At 38.5% G+C, this 26,398-nt stretch overlaps 1 protein-coding gene across 6 annotated transcripts in view; it reads left to right on the top strand.

Annotated features, from left to right (window-relative positions):
- Nucleotides 1-26,398, top strand: part of DSE (dermatan sulfate epimerase) — an 80,848-nt gene that overhangs the window by 34,248 nt on the left and 20,202 nt on the right. The window contains exon 1 of one of the 6 annotated variants that reach the window (XM_086317191.1): nucleotides 18,859-18,992. The exons of the other annotated variants lie outside the window; for them this stretch is intronic. Within the exon in view, the coding sequence (XP_086173317.1) occupies nucleotides 18,991-18,992 (2 nt within the window). The 5' untranslated portion in view covers nucleotides 18,859-18,990. Of the gene's footprint in view, nucleotides 1-18,858; nucleotides 18,993-26,398 lie in introns of those variants that run through there. 6 annotated transcript variants of the gene reach the window in all.

The raw sequence follows: 26,398 nt of genomic DNA, 5'->3' as shown, positions 1-26,398 counted from the left end.
CATCACCAATAATGTCTTTGACCTTTTAAATTAAGCCTTTTTTCCTCTATAGATCTCCTGTTCCAAATGAGAGCTAGGATTTGGGTTACAGTTGGCCCTGTTTTATATAAAAGAGTGATTAGAACTTCATTTTACAACTGCTTTAAGAAATTAAATGAGCTGAGATCATAAATCTAGACCGGTAACAATAGAAAATGTGTTTCTATTACACTTAAAGTCATTTCATTTTTTTATATCATTTAATCACCAGAGCAAGTTCTATATATGTCAGTTGGCACACGGGGAAATTCTCTTTATAAATGGTTGATTTCTGCATTCAGTCCTTACCTAATTAAAAAGGGAACACTGTTGGGTGCCAAAAAATGAAAAATTTTCCATCAGTTTTTTTTCCTCAAGAGCTTAAACTTTAAGGTGAGAAAATAATAAAAGCAGATCTTAGTCAAGATTTAAGAGATTTCTAAAGAGTCGGTTTTTGAAGTTTTGGAATAAGCACATATTGCTCAGTTTTCCTAAAATTTTCATATGTATGTATATTTTTATTTACTTATCTTTACTTTTTTCTACTGTACCTTTCTTCCCAAAGATTAAGGAAACAAAGTATAATACTCAAATAAGAACTAGCTGAGAAACAAAAGAGGAAAGGAAAAGATTAAGAATATCAGCTGGACTAGCAAGGAGGCAGTTGCTGAAATGCATCTTATGTCCGATGAGTGAATGGGCCACAGGTGGGCCCTAAATTCTTTTATTTTTTTTTTTATTTTTATTTTTTGCAAATGCCAACTGGGAAGAGTGTTTATTTTAAAAGTAAAAAAAGTAGGTTCAGTTAGTTTTGAAGTATAGTGTCCCTGGGATTAAAAATAGATCAGGTACTCCAACTACTACTCTTAACTCAAGGATCAGAAAGAAATTTCTCCTGGAATTTTCATGAAAAACTCTCATGGTAGTTTCATGAACATCCTTCCAGTGCATGTGTGATGAATTGCACAGTGCTGTCTTTTTTATACTATACTAGACTAGACTGAGGGCAGGACTGGATCTGTTTTGCTCATACATACCTCTATTATCTCCTAACAGAGTATCAGGTATATTTTTGCCCAATGAATGAGTGCTCTAGTATCCTTGGATGAAGGTTCTTCAAAGTGAAATTGACTAAAACTAGAGTGGAGGTAGAGGGGATGGACATATGGTTTAGTCCCAGGCTACTCTACTTTTCTTTCCTACTCTAGCTTAGTCCTTCAGTAGAATTTTGCTCATGCAGAAAAGTGAGATGACGTATACCTGTCAGGTGGCCTCTCTGTACATTGTGTGTCTCAGCTGAGCTTATGATAGATGGGTTCTCTGAGCTTGGTATTACACTACTCTGCCTGTTCTTACAGTAATCTTCTATACCTAAAAACAAACAAAAAATTCACTTAAATGATCATCGGAAATCACACCACACCTGAGTCACTTAAGAAAGATATAGATAAGTTGGCCATATCACACCTACTATGAAGAAATGAATGTATTGAACATAGATTTAAAATAGAATTGTAACAAAAGATTTGTTGTTCAAGCTCTACTGACATCATATAGTTATCCCATGTGCATTTCTGAGCAACGGGCTTTTCAAGGCTTTTGTCTAAACATTGTAAAGCCTGGGGAAGGGGCCAAGCATAGCAGTCCTCGGATGCAGAGCTGCACTTGTATCTTGATTCTATTTTATTAGCCTTTAGCAGGTTTTTTTTTTTTTTTAACTTCTATAAAACCCCAGTGTCTTTGTCTTTAAAATGTGGATTGATTCTTCCCATGTGAAAAATGTTGTCCCAAGGGTTAAATGAGATAATGCATGTAAAGCTCTTAGCATTATGTGCCTGATACATATTTTACTAAAAAGTTTATTTTTACTATGCAGAAATAGATATGATCATGTAGCTTTATTCTTGACACACAGGACTTCATTTTACCTATTCACTCTGGAGTTGGGTTTTTGAGAAGTACTCATTTTGCATCATTTTCTTCCCTTTACAGTATTTTTGCTTACTTATCATCAGAAAATAAATCATAGAGGAAAGAAATTACTTCACTCTTGCATGGCTGCCAGTCAGCTACAGGAATTCAGAACTGGTGAGGGAAACAAAGAAAGTTGAACTTTTGGACAGAGGAGTAATTATTTTATTTGCAACAGACGGTGTATTAAATTCTTTGCTTGTGCAATGCAAACTTCTGGAGAGTGACATCTGAGGGCCCCTTTGCAAAATAAAATACAAAAAAAATAATAAAGTAAAAAAATGCCCTTGGCATATCATAGTGAACCAATCAGTTTTCTTCCTGTATGTTCCAAAATGAAGGGTGAGCACGTCACTCAGCATGGTGTGCTGGGCTTCAAATGCAGTTCCTTACAGCTGTCTCTCAGGCTTTTTACTTCTCTAAATTGCACAGTAAAGCTGGGGATCAAAGTAGGGGAGGATGTAGAGCCACAGCACCCTAAGTAAAAAGATCGGGTTTTCCTCTCATGACCTTACAGTGGTGAAGACCTGGAGGCGTAGCCCATAGTGCACCTGGAATCCATCCAAGGAAACAAATCCAGTGGACTCAACTGCAGGGTCTCTATTAACCCAGCCCCCAAGTCCCCTGGCTTTTTCTCCTTCATGCTTTCCCTCCCTTCTGCCCTTCCATCTCCTTCCCCTTCTGCCTCTCTTTTTCTCTCTGTTCCATTCATTCAGTGATCTCAAGAAAGACACTGCTTTTACCCTGCTATAAATCCTTGCAAACAGAAGTCTGAAACTGATGACAACAAGGCTTTTTATGATGATCAGATTCTTTAATATTGACAGAAACACATTTTAGGAACCTGGCCATTGGGAATTCCTTTCTGGTATACCATTTAATAAACAGGTTTTTGCCAGCATCATTCCAGGTGAGGGCAGTGGGCAAGGACTGGTGTTGCGAGACCTGTGGCAGAAGGAAGCAGGTGAGGAATTGCTCAGGGAGAGGCCAAATCAGGTGTTAAGGTTAGCTGAGCATCTCAGTGCTGGTTTTCATACACAACAAGGAGACTTCTCCATTCAGATGAAGTGAGGTTAAAATAGTTTAATAATGCTTCTTTCTAACAACAAATGTGAGACATTTTATATCATCTCTGTTGTTCAGCTGCTAAGTCATGTCTGACTCTTTGTGATCCCATGAACTGCAGCACACCAGGCTTCCCTGTCCTTCACTATCTCCTGGAGTTGGCTCAAACTCATGTCCATTGAGTCGATGGTGCCATTCAACCATCTTATCCTTTGTCTCTCCTTTCTCCTCTTGCCCTCAATCTTTCCCAGCATCAGGGTCTTTTCCAGTGAGTCAGCTCTTAGCATCAGGCAGCCGAAGTATTGGAGCTTCAGCTTCAGTGTCAGTCCTTCCAGTAAATATTCAGGATTGATTTCCTTTAGAATTGACTGGTTTGATCTCCTTGCTGTTGAAGGGACTCTCAAGAGTCTTCTCCAAGCACCACAGTTTGAAAGCATCAGTTCTTTGGCGCCCAGCCTTCTTACGGTCCAACTCTCACATCTGTACATAACTACTGAAAAAACCATATCTTTGACTATATGGACCTTTGTCAGTAAAGTGATGTCTCTGCTTTTTAATATGCTGTCTAGGTTTCTCATAGCTTTTCTTGCAAGGAGCAAGCATCTTTTAATTTTATGGCTGCAGTCATAGTCTACAGTGATTTTGGAGCCTGAGAAAAGAAAATCTGTCACTGTTTCCACTTTTTCCCCATCTATTTTCCATGAGGTGATGGGATTGGATGCCATGATCTTAGTTTTTTGACTGTTGGGTTTTAAGCCAGCTTTTTTACTTTCTTCTTTTCACCCTCATTAAGAGGCTCTTTAGTTCCTCTTTGCTTTCTGCTGTTAAGAGTGGTATCATCTGCATATCTGAGGTTGTTATTTCTCCTGGCAATCTTGATTTCAGCTTGTGATTCATCCACCCCGGCATTTCACATGATGTGCTCTGCACGTAAGTTAAATAAGCAGGGTGACAATATACAGCCTTGACGTACTCCTTTCCCAATCTTGAATCAGTCCATTGTTCCATGTCCCGATCTAACTTTTGCTTCTTGTCCTGCATGTGTGCGTGCTAAGTCACTTCAGTTGTGTCCAACTCTTTGCGACTCCATGGGCTGCAGCCTACGCAGCTCCTCTGTCCATGGGATATTCCAGGCAAGAATACTGAAGTGCATTGCCATGCCCTGCTCCACATGATCTTCCCAACCCAGGGATCAAACCCAGGTCTCATGCTTTGCAGGCAGATTCTTTACCACTGAGCCACTGGGGAAGCCCTTTGTGTCTTGCATACACCTCTAAACATACCCAGTTGAAAAGAAATCTGAAGTTAGTTTTCCTGTGGGGTCTGTTTGTTGTTTGAGTGTATTGTTTGTTGTTTGAGTATAACATTCAGTATTGATGCAACCCTCAACTGTCTCCACAGTGAGTAACACTCTCTCCTACCTCCTGCTCTTTTAGTGTCACTTGTTGCTTTTTTAATAAAAAAAATCACTGTGGGCTTTTAGAGTTGTCCTAGGGAGCTGTGCTTAAGGCCAGAGGAATCGTCATCCTTCTTCTGAAGGGGTTCTAAATCTGGGCTGCTCACCCCATATATACAGCAAAGATGCACATGCGGTAAGTGCCACACCATCTTTACAGTCTGGCTCTCAAATTTATCTAATGTTAAACTTGCCAAGTATGTTGCTTAAATTGTAAGCATTCCTTGCCCTGTATCTTGAGAGATTTGAGTTAGCAAGTGCTACACACACACACACACACACACACACACACACATATATATGTATGTATGTATTCTATTTCAATATTGCTTTATAATCTTTTTTTTTAAGTTGCCTTTATTAAGTGAAATAGTACTAGTACCACTTAAGATGTAGGGCCTTGTCGACATTAAGTTCCTACTAGTAGTGTATGAAGAGATATTTACAACTACTGGAGAGGAGCAGTGACATGAGTATGTCTGTGCAGTCTTTTGTAAGGCTGGCTGGTTCTTTTTGCCGTAGTTATCTTCAGAATGGCTCTTTCCTTCTTCATCTCCTTCTGCCGTATCTGTCAAGAGAGCATGTTTTAGCTGTGTTTAACACAGTCTCTTTCCTCCATCCTTCCTTTTTCATTGCAATGTCAACATGCTGGTTTAGGATAGCAGGAAAAACCATAGTCAGGAGACAGATCATTATGTTTCTCACGTAAGCCTGCAGTTTAGAAGCTTTGTGTGTGGATGGCTTTGAGGAGAGGAATCAGGCGGAGGGGAACTAGGTGGAAGCTTAGGGAGGAAGTGAAGATCACGGCTAAGCCAGAGAGAAGAGGAACAAGAAGGAATGAATTTAAGGGACATTTAAGACAGAGAATCTACAAAGAGATTGATTGGATATGGGACACTGTTCCTCAAACTATGGTTCCTTCATCAGAATCATACAGGTGTTCTTAAAAACAGAGCTTCCCGGAACTGGCCCAGACTCAGGGAAACACGATCATTTGGAGTAGGTCAAAGAACTTCTCCTTTTAACAAGTTACCCCTATGGTTCTAAGGTACCTACAAATTAAATAGTGAAGGGAAGGGAGGTAGAAAGCTTGGGACTTGGTTTTTGTCTTGGGCAAATGGGTGCACAGTGATGCAGACAGGAGATGGAAGGTAGAGTGGGTGTGTGGGAGAGAAAAGATAGTTCACATTTAAAAATATATATTTATTTATTTTTTGGCTGCACCGGGTCTTTATGGCCACGTGCGAGCTTTTCTCTGGTTGTGGTGAGTGGGGCTGTTCTCTAGTTGCAGTGCGTGGGCTTCTCACCGCAGTGGCCTCTCTTGTGAAGCATGGGTTCTAGGGTGTGCTGGTTTCAGTAGTTGCAGCGTGTGGGCTCAGTAGCTGTGGTGCACGGGCTCAGTAGCTGTGGTGCACGGCTCAGTAGCTGTGGTGCTTAGACGCAGTTGCTCCTCGGCACGTGGGATCTTCCCAGACCAAGGATCAAACCCGTGTCCCCTGCATTGGCAGCCAAATTCCCAACCACCGAACTACCAGGGAAGTCCGTAGTTCACTTTTTTGCATGACTTTTCCCTCCACTTTAATGGTCTCACTTTGTTGGTATCACCAACTATATGGAGAGATGAATTCAAAGCCCCCTGTCCCTGTAATCATTAGAAGTGCTCATAGATTCTCTTGGCAAATACTTTGGTATATATTTATTAGTATAATTTTAAAGACTTCCTGGCCATATCCGTTCATTTTTACACATTCATCACCTACCACTTTCTCTGTTCTATGGCTGCCACAGAACAGAGAAAGTGCCACACTCCTTACCTCTAGCCGTTTCTCTCCTTCCTCCCCTTTATTCAGTGCTTCACTCTCACTACCCTGAATACATTTTGCTGTTGGTGGTGGTGGTGACATTGTTGGATATGGGTGAGCTCTTCAGGAAGAATTATCTTTAGGTGGTTAAAAAAGATCAGCCTGTCATCATTCCTGTAAAACATGCCCCCATCCACAGCTTTCGGATTCTTGAAATCTTTTTATTTCCTAGAATGTTGTGATTTTAGTGTTTTAAGCTTTTCACCGGCAGGCGTTGATGTGCTTCCTCAGTGATTCACTGGGCCGTGTGCACTGACATTTTCAACTCTGCCTCAATCTGGGTGGTAATAAGTTTACAGACCAGCCCTGAGCTGACCTTTCTGCCTGCAGAGATCCAGACTCATCCACCCCTTTCCTTCCTCCTTTTCCCCAACTCGATGTAGACGTCAGGATCCTGTTTAACTTCTCCTTCTTCCATAACATTTTCTCTAGCCCCTCATCCATCTCAGTTCTCAGAGGTATTATTTTTCATGTGAACTTGTTGGTTTTACAGTGGTAACGGGGTTACTTACCTCGTTCTCTGATGAGGAGTGTGTGTCTTCAAGATGCAGCTTAAAGAAACTTCTTCGTAAAAACCGTTTGAACTCCAGTTTCTACCCTGCCCTGGCCAGTGTAATTCAGGTGTGCCAGGGAACCCATGCAGAACTCTCACAGGATGTTTCGCCTGCACTATAATTGTGGAGATTCTACCATTTGTCTGCCTCTGGCACATAAGCTTATTGAGAGTAGTACCATCATCATGTTTTACTTCTCTGGCCTGAGAGTGGAATATGCTATAGGGGCCACAAGGACACTAATAATAACTTAAATGGAATGAATGAATGATCATATTTTGATGAGTAGTCTAGGCTTACCATGAGCAGGAGTCCAAGATCTGTTTTCAGTTTCGAATCTGATCTGGTGCCTTGTGCACTGTGGATGGTCACACTTATTTGGCCTCACTCTCACTCTGAGGACCTGCCTGCTGTTTATCTGTAATCAGAGGTGTTGCACCTTTGGCCCACTCAGAGGCTGGTAGTGGGTATGTCAGGATTTGACATCTCTGTCTCTAGTTCCCCAGGGAGTCTCAGATTCCCTGCTCTTTGAAGCACTTCTCCTGCACCTGGTAGTCTCTCCTGCCTAATCTCTTGAGTTTTGGTGTCCATCATCTTAACTTCCACATAATATTCATGGGTACTCCTGGTCAGGTAACCCCAATAGAATTTTGTTTTTATTTTAAAGCCACCTGCTTCAGTATTTGGAATGAATGGTAGTGATGTTAGGTGGTGGGAGTGATACTTAATTAGAATTAAGATCAAGGACCATGGTGTCAGACTTTCATGTTCTAATCCCATATGTGAACCATATGACATGGAACATGTTACTTGATATCTTCATGACTCAGTTTCCTCATCTGTAAATTGGTGATAAACATTATAGAATACTTACCTCGTAGTGTTTAGAGGGTTAAATGAATTAATGAAACAGTAACTGGCATAAGGTGTTAGCTATTATTTTTATCTTTATTGCTTTGCTTTTGTGTTCTTATACTTTGATGTCAGTAAAGGTAGTTTTCATTTATAAACAAATGTATGCATATAATTCATTTTATGCAAGGTTATTGTGTACTTACTCTGTTCTAGATGTTGTACCTAGGCATTGGGATATAAAAAATTGACACAAGTTATACATCTTGCCTAGAATTGTTGATCTAAGGAAAATATGAACTAATAGACAATATTAATGCAGATGATAAGGCTGTGATTGAGAAAGTACAGTGTGCGGTGGAAGACAGAGAGGTAGTTAATACTTCAGCATGCCCAGCATTGGAGTGTTGGAAAGGCTTTCCTCCAGGGGCCTGAAGGACAAATAGGAATCAGCCAACCACCCTTATGGCAGAAAATGAAAAGGAACTTAAGAGCCTCTTGATGAAAGTGAAAGAGGAAAGTGAAAAAGTTGGCTTAAAACTCAGCATTCAGAAAACGAAGATCATGGCATCTGGTCCCATCACTTCATGGGAAATAGATGGGGAAACAGTGGAAACAGTGGCAGACTTTACTTTTTTGACTGCAAGGAGATCTAACCAGTCCATTCTGAAGGAGATCAGCCCTGGGATTTCTTTGGAAGGACTGATGCTAAAGCTGAAACTCCAGTACTTTGGCTACCTCATGCGAAGAGTTGACTCATTGGAAAAGACTCTGATGCTGGGAGGGATTGGGGGCAGGAGGAGAAGGGGACGACAGAGGATGAGATGGCTGGATGGCATCACCCACTCGATGGACATGACTTTGAGTGAACTCTGGGAGTTGGTGATGGACAGGGAGGCCTGGCGTGCTGCGATTCATGGGGTCTCAAAGAGTCAGACACAACTGAGCGACTGAACTCGCCTGAACTGAACTGAACTGAAAGGGAAAGAGCATGTTTCAAAGTTCTAAGCAGAAGTAACTGATGTTCAGAGACTGTGACATAAGGAAGCACGGTGCTTTTGAGGAACTGAAAATTTAATGTAGGGTGGGCACAAACAAGCATCAAGGCTTAAGTGGACAGCCAGATGCTGTAAGACCTTGTCCACCATGTGAAGGAGTTTGGACTTTTTCTTACAAGAACTGTGAGGCCACTGAAGGGTTTTAACAGAGTAACAACATGGTCAGATCTGTGTGTGTGTGTGGGTGTGTGTGATTTTTTCATTGTAAAATAAAAGTAGAACAGCATAGGAACAAATGTGTGGCTTAGTTAAGTATTTTAAAGCCTAGCCCTGGTAACCACAGCCCAACTCCAGAAATAGAACTTTGCCAGCCACCCTGGGAAGCCCCTCATTGGCCCCCTAGTCACAGCTCCCTCTGCCTCCTACAAAGACTCCCCTGACTTCTAGGGTCATCAGTCACGCCTTATGTTTCTTTATAGTTCATTCAAGTGTGCATCCCTAGGCATAAGTTTAGTCTTGTTCATTTTTAAAAATGTTTTTTAAGTCTTTATCTGCAGTTTCCCCTCCATCCCTTTATTTTTGTTACAATTTATCTGTGGAAGAACTTGGACCCTTTGACCTGCTCAGCGTCCTGCCGTCTGGATATTGTTGACTGCAGCCTCAAGATGCAGTGTAGTGAGTTCCTCCACCCACAGCTGGGTGCCAAAGCTTGATCCAACTCCTGTTTTGATCACTTTAACACAAGCATAAGTGGTGGCTGTTCTCGCATCAGGAGACGCAAGCAGGCTGCCAGTTTCTCCATGGGAAGGATTTGTGTTGTAGGAAGAATCTCTGATCACACGGGAAGAGTAGATTGCAGAGGTCAAACCAGGAAGACCAGTTAGGCATTTAGTGTTTATCCAGGTGACAGCCTGGATTAGGGGTTCTGAGAAGGGAAAGAATTGATGGGTTCCAGAAAGTTCTAGGGCTTCGCATGTATGTGCTGTGTGTGCTAAGTTGCTTCAGTCAGGTCCGACTCTGCGACCCTATGGATGGTAGCACACCAGGCTCCTCTGTCCAGGGTATTCTCCAGGCAAGAATACTGGAGTGGGTTGCTGTGCCCTCCTCCAGATGATCTTGGGGATCAAACCCATGTCTCTTGCGTCTCCTGCATTGGCAGGCAGGTTCTTTACCACTAGCGCCACCTGGGAAGCCCCTTAGCATGTATAAGACTTGACAATTATATTTGAGGACAAGAAGGACAAGAAACGTTCTTTATGGGATGCTGAGAGGATGGTGGGACCTTTCAGTGAGATAGCAACACCTGGAACTCTTGGAGAATACTAATAGAGGGTTTGGTTTGGGATCAGCAAAGTTTGAAGAGCCTATGGGCCCAAGAGGAGATGTTGAGTTCATGTCTCTCCAGCATTATTTTTAGCTGCCTCCTGTTTGCTGGATGTATACTGTGACTTTAAAAAATGTCATTAGGGAAAAAAAATGATTTTATCCAATAAAAAATTTGCTTCTAAATACAATGGACTTAGTTTCTGTTGATGATAGGAAAATTCAGAAGGAAAGTTCAGAGCAGGTCAGATTTAATTAAAGTAGGCTTACCACAATAAATAAATGAATAACAACAAGAAGAATGAGAAGGCAAGGTAATGTGCTAAAAGAACATTACAGCCACTTGGGTGTCCTCAAATCACTTTCTGGATGTGAAGCCAAGATGAAACATCATGCAGGCGGCACTCCAGGAGGAAAGTATCCACTTGAGTGAATCATGCTATTTTTCTGAAGTTGAGGGGAAAAAAGAAAAAAAGATTCTTGATGAGGTATGGATGGCAATTTGGGCTTCTAACTATTTAATGTGCAGCTTTTGGTTTGTTTCTGTGATTCAATTACAGGGAATTCACTCTTCTTAGAAAAAATCTAGGGAAAGGGAGAGATGAGAATAAATCCACACATACTGCTTAAATTTTACATTAACTTTAGTATCTTCCCACCCTAGACTTTGAGCCATTATTTTGAAAAACCATATGAAGTTTACTATTTTACTTTCTTTGGAGAACCTGTTGACATGGGAAGGATTTGACACTATTATTAAAGCCCGTTTGACTCTTCCGCTCTTTGCTTTTCTGTCATAGCCTGTTGCTTGGTTAAAGCATATGTGGTTACATTCAGCCTTTGGGGAGGCTAATGAGTTAATGTGCCCAGTTGTTTCTGACTGTGCGACCCCAGGGACTGGAGCTCACCGGGCCGCTCTGTCTATGGGATTATCCAGCAAGAATACTGGAGTGGATTGCCATTTCACTTTTATTTTCAGTATAACACTTTTATTTTCAGTATAACAGATAACTCTGGATCTAAAACTTGGGGATGTGTTTCGTGCCCATGGCATGTTGAAGGGGCTTACAAGTGTGGCTCATAATTTAATCTAAATTTACTTTACCCATTAATTCTGTTTTATGGCAAATAGTGCATCTTCCAAATTTTTTATGATTCACAAAGAAAAATCCTAAACTGGCTTTTCCCACTTTGTTGCCAGATGACTTTTTAAGAAGGACTCTTTAAAATTGTGTCCCCAGGACATGAATAAAATAAACATTATTGGACAGGATGCTGTTCATAAGTATTATTTCATTATCTCTGTTAAAAATAAATGACTTCAAACCCAAACAGATTGAGGGGATGAGAAATGTTTTTTTGTTGCTTTTCTACATGGTGACAAATTATTTTTCGTTCTTGAATTGACTGTGTGGACCCGTTTGCTGTTTTATACCTGCCTCCATTGTATACCATCTTCTGCCCTCTTTGAACATTCTGAGCTTCTCTAGTGGTCTGGGTTCCTTTCCAGTGAACTCTTAGTGGGTTTTCCCTTTTGGCTAGCTCCAGATCCTCTGCTGGAAAGTGCTCGGGGCAACCTGGTCTTGACCTCGATCCACGCACGGAAGCCAGCCCTGAGCCTGGGTCCTCTCTGCCTACAGGAGGCATCTGATGTGGCACATTTATCCTCTAAGACAGTGACTTTCAAACCTTTTTTGACTCTGACCTATAGTAAGAAGTAAAATTGACATCATAACCCTTTATACACATAAATGTATGTAATATTACTGATGTACACTACATATGTAAATGTGTAAGTAGAACCAGGCCTAGCATTTAAGTTATGCTCTGCACTCTATTTTCTATTTCATGCCATTAAATTCCACTAAAAATATGCTGGTCACAGCCCCTTGTATTCATTCCACAATCTATTAATAGCTTGTGATTTGTAATTTGAAATCTCCTTCTAACATGCTGATAGACACATTCCCTTTCAGAGAATCCCTTCTTAGTATCCCTCTTCTTGAAGATCTCCAGTGAGGGCACTGCTTCACTCTTTGAGGTGGCTTCTTTATTCCATAATTCTAGTGTTCAGAATATTTGTTCCTAAGATATATTATTAAGCATCTTTTTTTCATTAGGAAACAGTGCAAGTCTGTGATTAATGATTACATTTCAGGTTTCCAGGGCTGAGTGGAATAAATTCTGCAGCACATTACTTCCAATTGGCACCTAGCATAAAATCAACCACAGTTCATTCACTGTTTTAAAAAGGCAACTTCAGCAAAACCTTGAAAAAGCATATTGTAAAAGAGAAAAATTCTGATAAAGCATAAAAAAAGTAGTGATCTTGGGTAAATATTAACCGTATTGAGGAAACCATAATAGAAAGTAAAATATTGTTTTATGTATCCTAGCACCTTAGGGTCAGCCTCATTTTGAGTTTGATATTTTGCTGCCATCAGGGTGGCAAGACTTAGCAATTTGAGTACCATTTTTGCCATTGTTAAAGTGTCCCTCACTTTTTTTTAATGTGTTTTTTTTAAATTAATTTTTATTGGAGTGTAGTTGCTTTACAGTGTTGTGTTAGTTTCTGATGTATAGCTAAGTGAATCGGCTATATGTATACATATATCCCCTCTTTTTTGGATTTCTTTCCCATTTATGTCCCCACAGACCTTTGAACAGAGTTCCCTTTGCTATACAGTAGGTTCTCATTAGTTACCTATTTTATACATAATATCAATAGTGTATATATGCCAATCCCAATCTCTCAATTCATCCCACCCTCCCCTTCCCCCTTAAAGTATCTCTCTCAGTTTTTAAACTCAATGTCACAGGTAATTATTTGCCCTTTGGCATGTGGTGAAGTCAGAATGTAAGAGGATTGCTTTAAAATAAGTAGGAGTCACCACGTGTTCAGACAGCAGCGGGAAGGTGGAAGATGGTGCATGCAGATGGCGGTGATGACAAGTCAGATTCTGTAAGGTCGGTGCCTTATTCTTAGGGCAGCTGTAACAAAGTACCACAGACTAGGTGGCTGAAAACAAAGAGAAGTTGATTTTCTCACAGTTCTGTAGACCAGACGTCTGCAGTCAAGGTGTCAGCAGGGTTGGTTTCTTCTGGAGGCGCTGAAGAACCGTCTTATGCCACTGTCCCAGCTTCAGGTGGGCAACCCTTGGCATCCTTTGGCTTGTAGATGCGTCACTCACCATGTCTCACACATACCATCTACCATAAACACGTACAGACTTCTTGTCCCTCCAGCTTTCCAAGGTAGATATGTTGTGATTTTAATTGAATGAATATTGTGTTTGCATATTTAATTGAATAAGTATTGTGTTTGCATAATGAAGCAAAAGCTGTTGGCAGCTGAGCCATATCTTACACTGTGATTACATTCGCGTACAACTTTTTGTTTTCTCTAGGATTACTTATAGCCTTTTTGCTTTATTTGCTTAGTTTCCTGTGCATTTATCACCAGTTGCCAACCAGACTCTCACGCAGTTATGTAAATCTCTTAACCCATTCCAACAAGATATTTTTAATAAGGCATTCTTAACAATTCGTCTTCTTGAAGAGGAAACTGCCACAGCGTTTGACTGATTATAATCTAGATCTGCTGTATAGCTGTTGACTTACTCTTCTTTCCTCTTGTGTGGTGGATCCCCTGTGCCATGAATCTCATGTTGTCTTCTCCTTGGTATATATCCTAATTTGGAGAATTTAATTTCTCCACTGGTTTCCAGAGGAAGTATTCATGAGAGGTAAATTTTGAAACCTTGGTTGTCTTTTTACATTGTGTATCTAATAAAAATTATTATTAAAAAATGTTTACTTATTTGACTGTACCAGGTCTTAGTCGCTGCACACGGAATCTCTTAGTTGCAGGATACAAACTCTTAGTTGTGGCATGTGGGATCTAGTTCCCTGACCAGGGATAAACCCGGCCCCCTGCATTGGGAGTGCAGCGTCTTAGCCACCAGACCACCAGGGAAGTCCCTAATAATTATTATTATATGGTTATTTTTTAATGCAGTCTTCTTTTAACTTTTATACTAGAGTTATAAGTGATTTACCCACCACTGTTACACTATTACTCTGCATTTAAGTGTATATTTACTTTTACCGTTGGATTTTATACTTTCATGTGTTTTCATGTTACTAATTGGTGTCCTTTGATTTCAGTTGGAAGAACTCCCTTTAACATTTCTTGTAAGGCCAGTTAGTAGTGATAAACTTCTTCAGCATATGTTTATCTGGAAAACTTTTCATCTTTCCTTCAATTCTGAGAGACAGTTTTACTTGGTTATTTTTGATCCACAGTTGTTGTTTTTTTCTTTCAACACTGTGAGTGTATCATCTCACTTTGTAAAACTCTGCTGATAGTATTATGGGAGTTCCCTTGTGTATAATAAGTTGCTGTTGTCTTTCTATTTTTTTAATTTATTTATGTTATGTGTCTTGCCATGGGTCTCTTTAGAAGCATCTTTTTTGATACTCTGGGCTACCTTTATCTGGGTGTCTGTTTCTTTCCCCTCAGGCTAGGGAAGTTTTCAATCATATCTTTGCATAAACTTCTCTTTCTTCTTCCCTCTTCTTACCCCTATAACGTGTATACTGGTCTTCTTAATGGTGTCCCAAAAGTCCCTTCCCATGGACTGCAAGGAGGTCCAACCAGTCCATCCTAAAGGAAATCAGTCCTGAATATTCATTGAACGGACTGATGTTGAACATGAAACTCCAATACTTTGGCCACCTGATGTGAAGAACTGACTCATTTGAAAAGACCCTAATGCTGGGAAAGATTGAAGGCAGGAGGAGAAGGGGATAACAGAGGATGAGATGGTTGGATGGCATCACTGACTTAATGGACATGAATTTGAGTAAACTCTGGGAGTTGGTGATAAACAGGGAGGCCTGGCGTGCTGCAGTCCATGGGGTCGCAAAGAGTCAGACGTGATTGAACTGAGCTGAACTGATAAATCCCTTATGCTGTCTTCACTGGAGTTTTTTGTTGTTCTTTTCCCTTTTTTCTCCTCTGACTGGATGAATTCCACTGTCCTCTCTTTAAGTTCACTGATCCTTTTTTTTCCCCACTTAATGTAGTCTGCAGTTGAATCCTTTTGAATTTAGTTCAGTGTTATGACTACAATGCTTGGTGCTTTTTAATATTTTCTATCTCTTTTGAAGTGCTCTTTGTTCATGCATTGCTCTGCTAACTTTGAGCATGTTTATGACTGTTGTTTTGATTCTATCAGGTAATCACTCATCTCCATTTTGTTAAGATTGATTTCTAGAGATTTATCTTATTCTTTTGTTTGGAACATATTTGATTTCTAGAGATTTATCTTGTTCTTTTGTTTGGAACATATTCTCTTATTTGTTCTTTTTATATTGAATCAAATCCCAAGTGTATCATTTCATTTCAGTGTTTATTTCTGATTTATGTTTAATTTTAAACATCTGAAATATTTACATGGTTCAAAATTTACCATGTTAGGATCATATTACAAATAATGCCATGATAAATAACCTTATGCATATATGGTTTTCAGTTTGTGATATTACTGGGTCAAAATATAAAATCCATATAAAATTTGTTGCCAAACTCTACCCCATAGGATTTATACTGTTCTGCATCCCTGACAGCATTTTTAAGAGTGTTTCTATTTCTCCACAGCTTTTACTGGAGTGTTTATCATACTTGATTTTTTTTCACTGATTAGATTAGTTGTTGCAGATTTAATATAAGTGGAGATGAAAATTTTGAATGGGAGATGTTTGCCTTTTTGTTGTTGTTAACTGTCTTGTTTGTCATTTGCTCATTTTTCCAATGAGTTTTTTTTTTCTTATTTTTAGGAGCCTCTGGTATATTAGGATAAGTCTAACTGTATTTAAGATACATGATTAAAATATTTTCCCCAGTTTATTCATGTTCATTTGTGGTCTTTTTTTTCCTATGCAAAAGGTTTTTGGGTTATTTTTGATTCATTTCATTTATAAATGGCCAAAATTGTCACTCTTTTCTTCTGTTGCTCCTTGTTTTTGAATCTTAGTTGGAAAGGCTTTCCCTTCTGGTCGCAAGGGAATTCATCAATGTTTTGCTTTAAGAGTTATATTTATTACTTTACATTTAGATGCCTGATTGATTTAGAATTTATTTTCTTATGTTCTGTGAGGTTTGAATTCAGTTTTCTTTTTTCTTCAAATGACTATCTAATTGTTCCAATGTAACCTGTTAAAAGGTGATTCATTTCACTGTTGATTTTGGATCACATACCTTTATCATATACCAAGTTTCCATATGTTTTTGCATCTATTTCTGAATTTTCTGTTTTGTTCCATTGGTATGTATATCTGTTCATATGTTAGTACCACTCTGTTCTGATGAGTGAAGTTTTGAAGTGTGTTTTCTTCTCTGGCAGAGCTAGTCACCCTCCATCATTGTTATTCTCATTGACTTCCCTGGCTCTTCTTGCATGTTTAATTTTTTCTTAAAATTAAATTGTCTACTTTTGGCATTTTTTTCTCACATAATCACTGGATGCTTGCATAGTCATTGACTAAAGTGATGACATCTATGAACTGTTGAACTGAAACATTTAGAAATGTTTTACATATATAAATATAAAGCATGCTAAACATATAAAATACCAAGCTACTTTTTAAATGGCCAGAAGTCATTTTATTAAGCTTTTCTGAACAATACAGGAAAATCTGTGTTATTCTCTCCTACACCTTTTCAAGTTTCAGAAATTTCTCCATTATAACTGATTCTTTCATAATTCATTATTAGAATTTGATAGGTAAGCCTGTTTTAAACTCTACTCCTTTGAGCTCTGCCATTCTTACAGAACAGAGGTCTTGTTATCAAATTTGAATCATACTTACAGTGTTTCTCCTACTTACCTTTTTAGGCTAGGCAATAGCCCAAAGCACACTTGGCCAGCAAAAATGGATTACAATTATGAATGCTGTTTGGCTCCATTTATGTAGATTATACTTGGGGTAGCATAAATTGAGTATTTGGATAGAAAGACTTTGTGTCAGTGAATTAAACATTGGAATAATGACATGGCAGTGCCATTTCCCATTTAACAACACTCTTCTATGTTTTATTTATATTAACTTGGTATGTTTTGACATTCAGACTAATTCATTTTCTCTGTAAACCATATAGAATACTTTTTAAGTAAAAAAGAATATTCTTTTTAGTTTCTGCTTTTGCATAATTGACTCCTCAGTATTCTTGAGTAGGGCCAGACTGACCTAAACTTTTTTTTTTTTTTTTTAAAAGAAATTAAATTGGTTCTTTGCTGCATCACCGATTAACCGTTCGGTATCAGTAAAGGCGACATAGCTTGGGGTGGTTCGGTTCCCCTGATCATTGGCAATTATTTCCACCTTTCCGTGCTGGAAGACACCCACACAAGAATAGGTGGTGCCAAGATCAATGCCAACTGCAGGTCCTTTAGACATGGTTGCAAAAGCGTAGGCCCGGCTCTGCTGAAAGAGTCAGCAACCTGGAATGCTGCTGGTGCGTCCAATGAGACCTGACCTAAACTTTTTAATTTTAGAATTTAATATTTGCAATATTAAATGTGTAGCTTTAAAATGAAGTTAAATGGTAGTGCTCTATATTGAATCCAGTGATTTCATGAATATAGAAATGAAGATTGTGGAAGAAAATGGTCTTTTTTAGTTCTGAGTTGATACATCGTTTTCCCCGAAGATGTCTTTCAGTTCAGTTCAGCCGTTCAGTCATGTCCGACTCTTCGCGACCCCATGAATCGCAGCACGCCAGGCCTCCCTGTCCATCACCAACTCCCGGAGTTCACTCAGACTCACGTCGATCGAGTCAGTGATGCCATCCAGCCATCTCATCCTCTGTCGTACCCTTCTCCTCCTGCCCCCAATCCCTCCCAGCATCAGAGTCTTTTCCAATGAGTCAACCCTTTGCATGAGGTGGCCAAAGTACTGGAGTTTCAGCTTCAGCATCATTTCCTCCAAAGAAATCCGAGGGCTGATCTCCTTCAGAATGGACTGGTTGGATCTCCTTGCAGTCCAAGGGACTCTCAAGAGTCTTCTCCAACACCACAGTTCAAAAGCATCAATTCTTTGGCGCTCAGCCTTCTTCACAGTCCAACTCTCACATCCATACATGACCACAGGAAAAACCATAGCCTTGACTAGACGGACCTTTGTTGGCAGAGTAATGTCTCTGCTTTTGAATATGCTATCTAGGTTGGTCATAACTTTCCTTCCAAGGAGTAAGTGTCTTCTAATTTCATGGAAGATGTCCTTGTATACAGTCAATTCTAGTTCTGTCCTTCTGCTATCCTAGCGGTTGTTCTAAAGTGGGCTTCCCAGGTGGGTCAGCAGATAAAGAATCCGCCTGCCAATGCAGGAGACACAGAAGATGCAGTTTCAATCCCTGGGTCAGGAAGATCCCCTGGGGAACTAGACACAGAGATGTCAAATCCTTCTCCAGGGGATCTTCCTGACCCAGGGGTTGAAACTGCATCTCCTGTGTCTCCTGCATTGGTAGGCGGATTCTTTATCTGCTGACCCACCTGGGAAGTCCACGCCAGTATTCTTGCCTGTCTGGCAGATGGCAGTACATAGAATTACAGAGTTGGACATGACTGAACGACTAAGTACACACACAGGGTGCAAAGTAGAAGTTCAAAAAGGAAAACTCATTGTCTATTTGTGTCTCTAGTCTTGGCTAGCTTAAGGAGTTGAAGATTCTCAGCATGCAGGTTCAAGCCCAACAGCCCCTGGACCAGCCGCCCCTGGAACAGTACATTAGGAGCCCCAGGCTCACCAGAGGTCTGCAGGGAGAAGAACTGTTTCAGGAATGTTTTGTGGTTGGAATCACATGTTCCTTGGGTGGACCCTGAAGAACCATGTAAGCACATTGTCATTTCTCATGTCTGCCCCTTTCCCCACATCTTGTACCTTCTTTCTGTCTTGAACATGGTGGGGCTTTGGAATCCTGTGTTATATTTCAGCATAAGTTCCCTTCTGCCTAGTTTAGCTCTTGGTAGGTTTGCCGACTAGCTCTTTCTTCTGGCTGGGTTCTTATGCAAAATTGGTGACTTTCTTTGTTTTGGTTTTTTTTTTGACATTTACAATTTTTAATTGAAGAGCTCACTCTTCTATGATATAATTCTCCTTTTCCTTATTGATTCATACACATCTTCATGAAAGATTCAGTGAATACTTATACATGCAAAGAACTCCAGTAGGTGCCATGAATGATAAGATATGTCAGTCATAGATCATGTTCTTTAGGTCAAGTGGGGTTGTCCATCATTTCCAAGGTCACCTGCATGGATTGCTAGGTCCTCTGAGACTTATAGAACCTGTGTAGCCCAGACATGCTTTTTCAAAAAAATCAACTCTTCTGAAAGTATGTTCTTCTTTCTTGTGTATTTAGTCATTGTCTTAATCCCTTCAACTTTCTTATTTATGGGAACTGAATGAAAGAAGACTAGATTATCTTCTTATATATATCATCATGTTTTTTGTCTATTATCATACTTTCTCAAGCAACAATAAAAATATATCTTTTGAAAATGTTAGTAAATTGAACAAATATTTGCTTATTATGATTTGGTAGACATTGTAATTTATTATTATATGGCAGGCACCATTATTACTACCATTTATAAATGTATGACTGAACCTTAGCCTATAGGATAATTCATCATTTTAAAACAACTATTGTAGCATATAAAACTTTGGCAATAAATATATCATTAAGGCTTTAGAGTGAAAATGTCTATAATTTATAGAAGTACTATTAGCCCTAAGGAGGGTCTTAAAGAAGACATATTCTTTCTCCTACCGGATTATTAATTTTGAAAAATAGAAATAAATATGTGAGAGGATATGAGAAGAGAGAGAATGAGCAAGAGTGAATGCATCCCTTATTTTAATATCAGACAAAGTAGACTTAAGTATAGAAATATTACTAAGGATAAAAAAGAATATTACATACTTATAAAGGGGTCAATTTATGTAGAAGACAAAACAATCTATATGAAAATGTATTCAATACCAGAGCATTATAATATATAAAACAAAATATGCCTATTTGAAAATTCTAACATATTTTTAAACTAAATAACACAATGCTAAATAATGAATGAGTCAAAGAAATAATCACAATGGAAATTTTTAAGTATTTTGAATTGAATAAAATTAAAACATAGCATTTAATTTGCAGAATATAAATTTGCAGAATATATTTTAAGTAGTATGGTGTTCAATCTTTATGTTAGAAAAGGAAGTATAAAATCAATGATCTAAGTTTCCACCTTTTGAAACCAGAAAAAGAAGAACAAATTAAACACTAAGGAAGCAGTAAGAAAGAAATAATAAAAAGCAGAAATCAATAAAATAGAAATTAGAAAAACAATAAAAAAAATCAGTGAAACTTAAACCTGGATTCTGGAGATATCAATAGCCAGAAAGATTAGGGGAAAAAATAGAGAATAAAAAGGTTAGCAATATCATTATGGAAAAAAGTACCTCACAGTAAATTCTACAGACAATAAAATAAGGAAAAAAGGAGTATTTTGAACAAATTATGACAAAAATTTCACTAAATTGGCAACTGGAAGAATTCTTAAAAAACCAAAAATCACCAAAGTCCACCAAAAAAGAAATAACCTTGTAGAGCTCTAGTTATTTGAGACACTGAATCTGTAGTTAAAAGTTTTGTCTCTGCCCCTACTCCCACACACAAATTCCTGCTTGGGTGACTTCAAAAATGAATACTATCAAACATTAAATAAGAAACAAAACTGTGTGCGTGTGTGCTAAGTCGCTTCAGTCTTGTGACTCTTCGCAACCCCATGGATTAAAAGCACAGTACTTCCCACCAAGAAGAAGTAAAAATTCTAGATTCAGATAGTCCTGGATTCCGTTCATGACTCATCATTTACCTTAACTATGTGATCTTCAATGAATAATTTTCCTGTCCAAATACCACTTTTACAATCCATGAAATGGGGATATTATATCTAATGTCAGTTTTGAAGATTAAATGAAATAAGTATGTAAAGGGTGTGGCACACACTACGTGCTTAATTAACATGAAGTATAAATTTCTCTTTCCTCCCAGCTATACTTAATTTTGCTTCATGTTGCAAATACCACCCCTTAGTCTCCTGATCAAACCCTTGGAATATGGACTACACGCCAGGCCAGAGTTGAGTTGAACATGCCCCTTGGGTAGCTTGCTCCTGCTCAGAGGCCCCCAGATCAAGTTTCTGTGTATTCCAGGCTTACTTGGCTCTTGTTGGCCGTTCACAATTCACAATTCTCAGGGTCCCACTGTGCTTCACAGACACGGCCAGGTTAGAAATCCACTTCCTTTGGCTAAATGTTGTAGGAATTACTTACAAAATGTAACGTATTACTGACATTTAACATTTATGGCTAGTTTTTATGTTTAACTTCACGGAAAAAAAGATGAATCACAACTGCCATTAGTCATACTTTTAAAAGCCTTGGTAACACAGGACTCTCCTAACTTACAGGAGTTTGTTTCCAAGCATACAGAGGCATTTGGTTGAAAAATGGAATGACTGTCTATCTGGTAACTGTCTTTAGGACACTTTTGAATGAATTGATTTACATTTAAAAATAGAACTGGCCTTATATTAGCGTGTTTTGTTGGTGTGACCAAGTACATGCTGTAGGCAAAGGTGTGGCTTATGTGCAGTAGACATAACTTCAGTGAAGCTGGCAAATGTGAAATTGGTGCTGCTCTGCTCTGTAAAGTTATATTTGGGAATTTCTGAAGAGTTTATCACTGTATTCTACATTCAAATTCTTAATTCCTTTAAATCTTACTTCATTTTCTCTTAAATTTATATTTACATAAACATCTACTGTCTAAAATAAACCAGATTTTTAAATATGAGTCTTCTACTTTATGAATTTACTATATAAATATTTTATAGATCATAAAACTATGTAATATCTTAAAATAAAAAAAAAGAAGGATTATTTTGAGTTCCGCTTTTCGGGAAGGTTTAATAAACAGTGGAACCTCATTCAGACATACCTGTGAAAACACATAAACTTACCTATACCATGAATCAATCAAATCATGACCTTCAAAATGTAGTTACATATGAAAAGCCTGGTATAAAATTGTCAAGCTGTAAAAAGTGCTCGAAAACAGAACTAATAATCAAAATATTATAAAGGGAGTTACATTATCCCATTGTTTCTAGTATTTTAAAAAATAATTTATTGATGCATTTAAATAAATATCAGTGATTTCTTGACAGTTCTGAGGTTTTTGAATATAGAACCTCTGTTACTCCAAATATTCACTTTAACAGTATTTGTCAATGAAATAGTATAAAAATTTAAATGATATTATACAGAGTATTCTGCAAACATTATAGTGCCTAAGGTTAATCTTAGATATCTAAGTATTAATCTTTTCACAGATAATAATTTTCTACAGACTGTGTTTCAGACTACGTTTCTACTAAGACTATATGAAAAAGTTTTTAATATAATTATTTGATCATTTAAAACTCAAATCTATGCAAATGAAAGTAGATGCCAACATTGTTACTATGGTGACTGTTTTATCATTTCATCAAGTAGGCTGTCAAGCTTTTAAGTAATAGGCTCCTTAGAGTGCCTATTTTTGTACTCTTTACGTAGTAGTTCAAATGCGTTTTTGATAATAGAAGCAATCTGTCTCCATAAAATTATCATAAAAATTCTGATTAATGAAGCTACTAATTTTGGAAAGGTTACTATGTCTCTTCCTTTTACAGTCATAACTTGATTTATGGTAACAGCACATCATGATAAATCCTATGCCTTTCCCTATCAATACTGTGTGTTCCAACCTGGGCAATTCATAGTTTCTGTGTTCACATCATTCTTTTTCACATAAATTCACTTAAATTCACCTTTGGAAATATTCTAGGCAGCAGATTTTTTAAATGTTGGACTCAGAATTCTTTTACACTCTTAAAAATTAATGACACTGAACATCAAAGAGCTTTGTTTATGTGGGCTATGCCCATTAAAATTTACCATACGCGAAACTAAATCTAAGAAATTTTAAAAAATATTTATTCATTCATTTGAAAAAAAAGAAGTCAATTTCATATTAACATAGGTAACATATTTTTAGGAAAAAATAGCCAGATTTTTGGAAACAAAATATTCAGTGTGAAAGAGGTCATTGTTTTACACGGTTGCAAATCGTGAATATCTGCTTCTGTGTTCAGTTGGTTGCAATGTAGTATTTAGGTTGAAATACATGAAGAAAATCCAGCTTCATACAGACATGTGACTAAAAAGGGAGGGGTATTTGAGGAGTCTTTTCAGATAATTATGCATAGCTTTGGAGAAGGAAATGGCAATCCACTCCAGCACTCTTGCCTGGAAAATCCCATGGACAGAGGAGCCTGATAGGCTACAGTCCATGGGGTCGCAAAGAGTCGGACACGACTGAGCGACTTCACTTTCACTTTCTTTGATACCATACTAGAACTTGACATATGGTAGTTTTGTATAAGTTAGTTTTATGTGGAATCTGTATTTTATAAGTTAGTTTCAATGTGGATTCTGAAATTATGTTAGTTAATAAGCTCCTTATATATTTTAACTGGTAAAAAGTCCACTGCTATGTTTTGCAGTTAAAATGAATCTTTTATCTTTGCATGGTTTTGTAATGTCATGCCTATTTATTTGAATGTTTATTCTCTGAGTTATTCCCATCTCTGAAATGTTGACACGTTTGTATATGCATGCTAAGCTGCTTCAGTCGTGTCCAACTCTGCAACTCTGTGGACCATATCCTGCCAGGCTCATCTGTCCATGGAATTCTCCAGGCAAGAATACTGGAGTGGGTTGCCATTTCTTTCTCCAGGGGATCTTCCCAACCCAGGGATTGAACCTGCGTCTTTTACATCTCCTGCACATTTGTTATCACTGACCTCATCAGAAAAGTCTTATTAAAATATTGTTAAACTTTTAAGTTCATGGTAACAAGTTTTCCAAAATTCTTTTTTTTTTTTTGATTGAAAGCTCAAATTTTGTCACTGTCAGCAAAACCTTTTCCTTGAACTGGAAGGCTTCCTTGTTTCAAGAGAACTTCCACTTAAATACCCAAGTCTAAAAAACTGAAATTTGTCAGTGAGTCATTCTTTCATGTAAAAATGATATTTCATAAAAAAACAAGGAGCTGGTTGCTCTCTCAACTCAATGCACAATTTCTTCTCCTCATGACAGTTATGTACTTTGCTACCCACAGTGCTTTATACATACTTTACATTTCATCACTCAGGATATTAGATATGTACTAAAAAGGTTGATATTTTATAAAATCAATCATTTTTACCACTTTATGAAGGATATTCTTAAATGAAACTGGGTTTATTAAAGATATTCGTAAGTGTAATTGTTTTTCTTTAAAACTTAGAGTGCATGGCAGTGTGCAGAATCCTACAAGGATTACTAGAGCAGTTCACTGCTCCTACCTGGATTCTTGCCGAGGTGCCAACATTTTTAACCCACTAGTGCTTCTGCATCATCAGTGTGAATATCAATATATAACATCTTTATACTATTATGTGAATAATTTTTATTCATGAATCCCCTGAAAGAGTCTCAAGAGACCCCAGGGGTTCATGGGCCTTAGTTTAAGAACAGCTGTCTAAACAGGTCAAAGTACAGCTTATAAAAAGAGGAATACAGTAAAAATTTTCCTAACTAACCTCTTAACTTCTTTAATTTTCTTAACTAACCACCGCTTAACTGAATTGCCAATGAAATTAACCTCCATGCCTTGTGTAACTGGCAGCAGCCCTCACAGATTGCTGAATGTCAAGGCTGCTGGGCCACCTTCTACTGTGTCTATTCATTTCTGTTGCCACCAGTAGGATTATGTGCTTAGCAAGTATCAGTTGTATTTGTTCTCAAATCAGTTTATGCCACTTTCACTAATACGTTGTTGTTGTTCAGTTGTTCAGTCATGTCTGACTCTTTGCGACGCCATGGACTGCAGCACGCCAGGCTACCCTGTCCTTCACCATCTCCACGAGCTTGCTCAGACTCATGTCCATTGGTGATGCCATCCAACCATCTCATCCTCTGTCATCCCCTTCTCCTTCTGCCTTCAGTCTTTCCCAGCATCAGGTTATTTTCTTCCCATCAGGTGGCCAAAGTATTGGAACTTCAGCTTCAGCATCAGTGCTTCCAATGAATATTCAGGACAGATTTCTTTTAGAATGGACTGGTTTGATCTTGCAGTCCAAGGGACTCTCAAGAGTCTTCTTCAGCATCACAGTTTAAAGCATCAGTTCTTTGACACTCAGCTTTCTTTATGGTCCAACTCTCAAGTCCATACATGACTACTGGAAAAACCATAGCTTTGACTAGACAGACCTTTGTTGGCAAAGCAATGTCTCTGCTTTTTCATATGCTGCCTAGGTCAGTCATAGCTTTTCTTCCAAGGAGCAAGTGTGTTTTAATTTCATGGCTGTAGTTACCGTTTGCAGTGATTTTGGAGCCCAAGAAAATAAAGTCTCTCACTGTTTCCATTGTTTCCCCATCTATTTGTAGTGAAGAGATGGGACTGGATGCCATGATCTTCATTTTTTGAATGTTGAATTTTAAGCCAACTTTTTCACTCTCCTCTTTCACCTTCACCAAGAAGCTCTTTATTTCCTCTTCACTCTTTGTCATACTTGGCTGTCCAGTGGCTCAGACAGTAAAGCGTCTGCCTACAATGAGGGAGACCAAGTTCGATCCCTGGGTTGGGAAGATCCCCTGGAGAAGGAAATTGCAACCCACTCCAGTACTCTTGCCTGGAAAATCCCATGGACGGAGGATCCTGGTAGGCTACAGTCCATGGGTTCGCAAAGAGTCAGACACGACTGAGCGACTTCACTTTCCTTTTTCCTTTCTCTGCCATAAGTGTGGTGTCATCTGCATATAGCTTACTGATATTTCTCACAGCAATCTTGATTCCAGCTTGTGCTTCCTCCAGCCTGACATTTCACATGATGTACTCTGCATATAACTTAAATAAGCAGGGTGACAATATAGCACTGATGTACTCTTTTTGGAATTTGGAACCAGTCCATTGTTCATGTCCGATTCTAACCGTTGCTTCTTGACCTGCATTCAGGTTTCGCAGGAGGCAGTTAAGATGGTCTAGTATAAGAATTTTCCACCATTTGTTGTGATCCACACAGTCAAAGGCTTTAGTGTAGTCAGTGAAGCTGAAGTAGATGTTTTTCTGGAATTATCTTGCATTTTCTA

The sequence above is a fragment of the Bos grunniens genome, chromosome 9 (genome assembly GCF_055505025.1).
Source record: "Bos grunniens cultivar Pamir isolate PY7600 chromosome 9, Bosgru_T2T1.0, whole genome shotgun sequence".
Taxonomy (NCBI): Eukaryota; Metazoa; Chordata; class Mammalia; order Artiodactyla; family Bovidae; genus Bos; species Bos grunniens.
The sequence above is the reverse complement of the archived record's forward strand: the minus strand, read 5'-3'. Positions and strand labels throughout refer to the sequence as shown.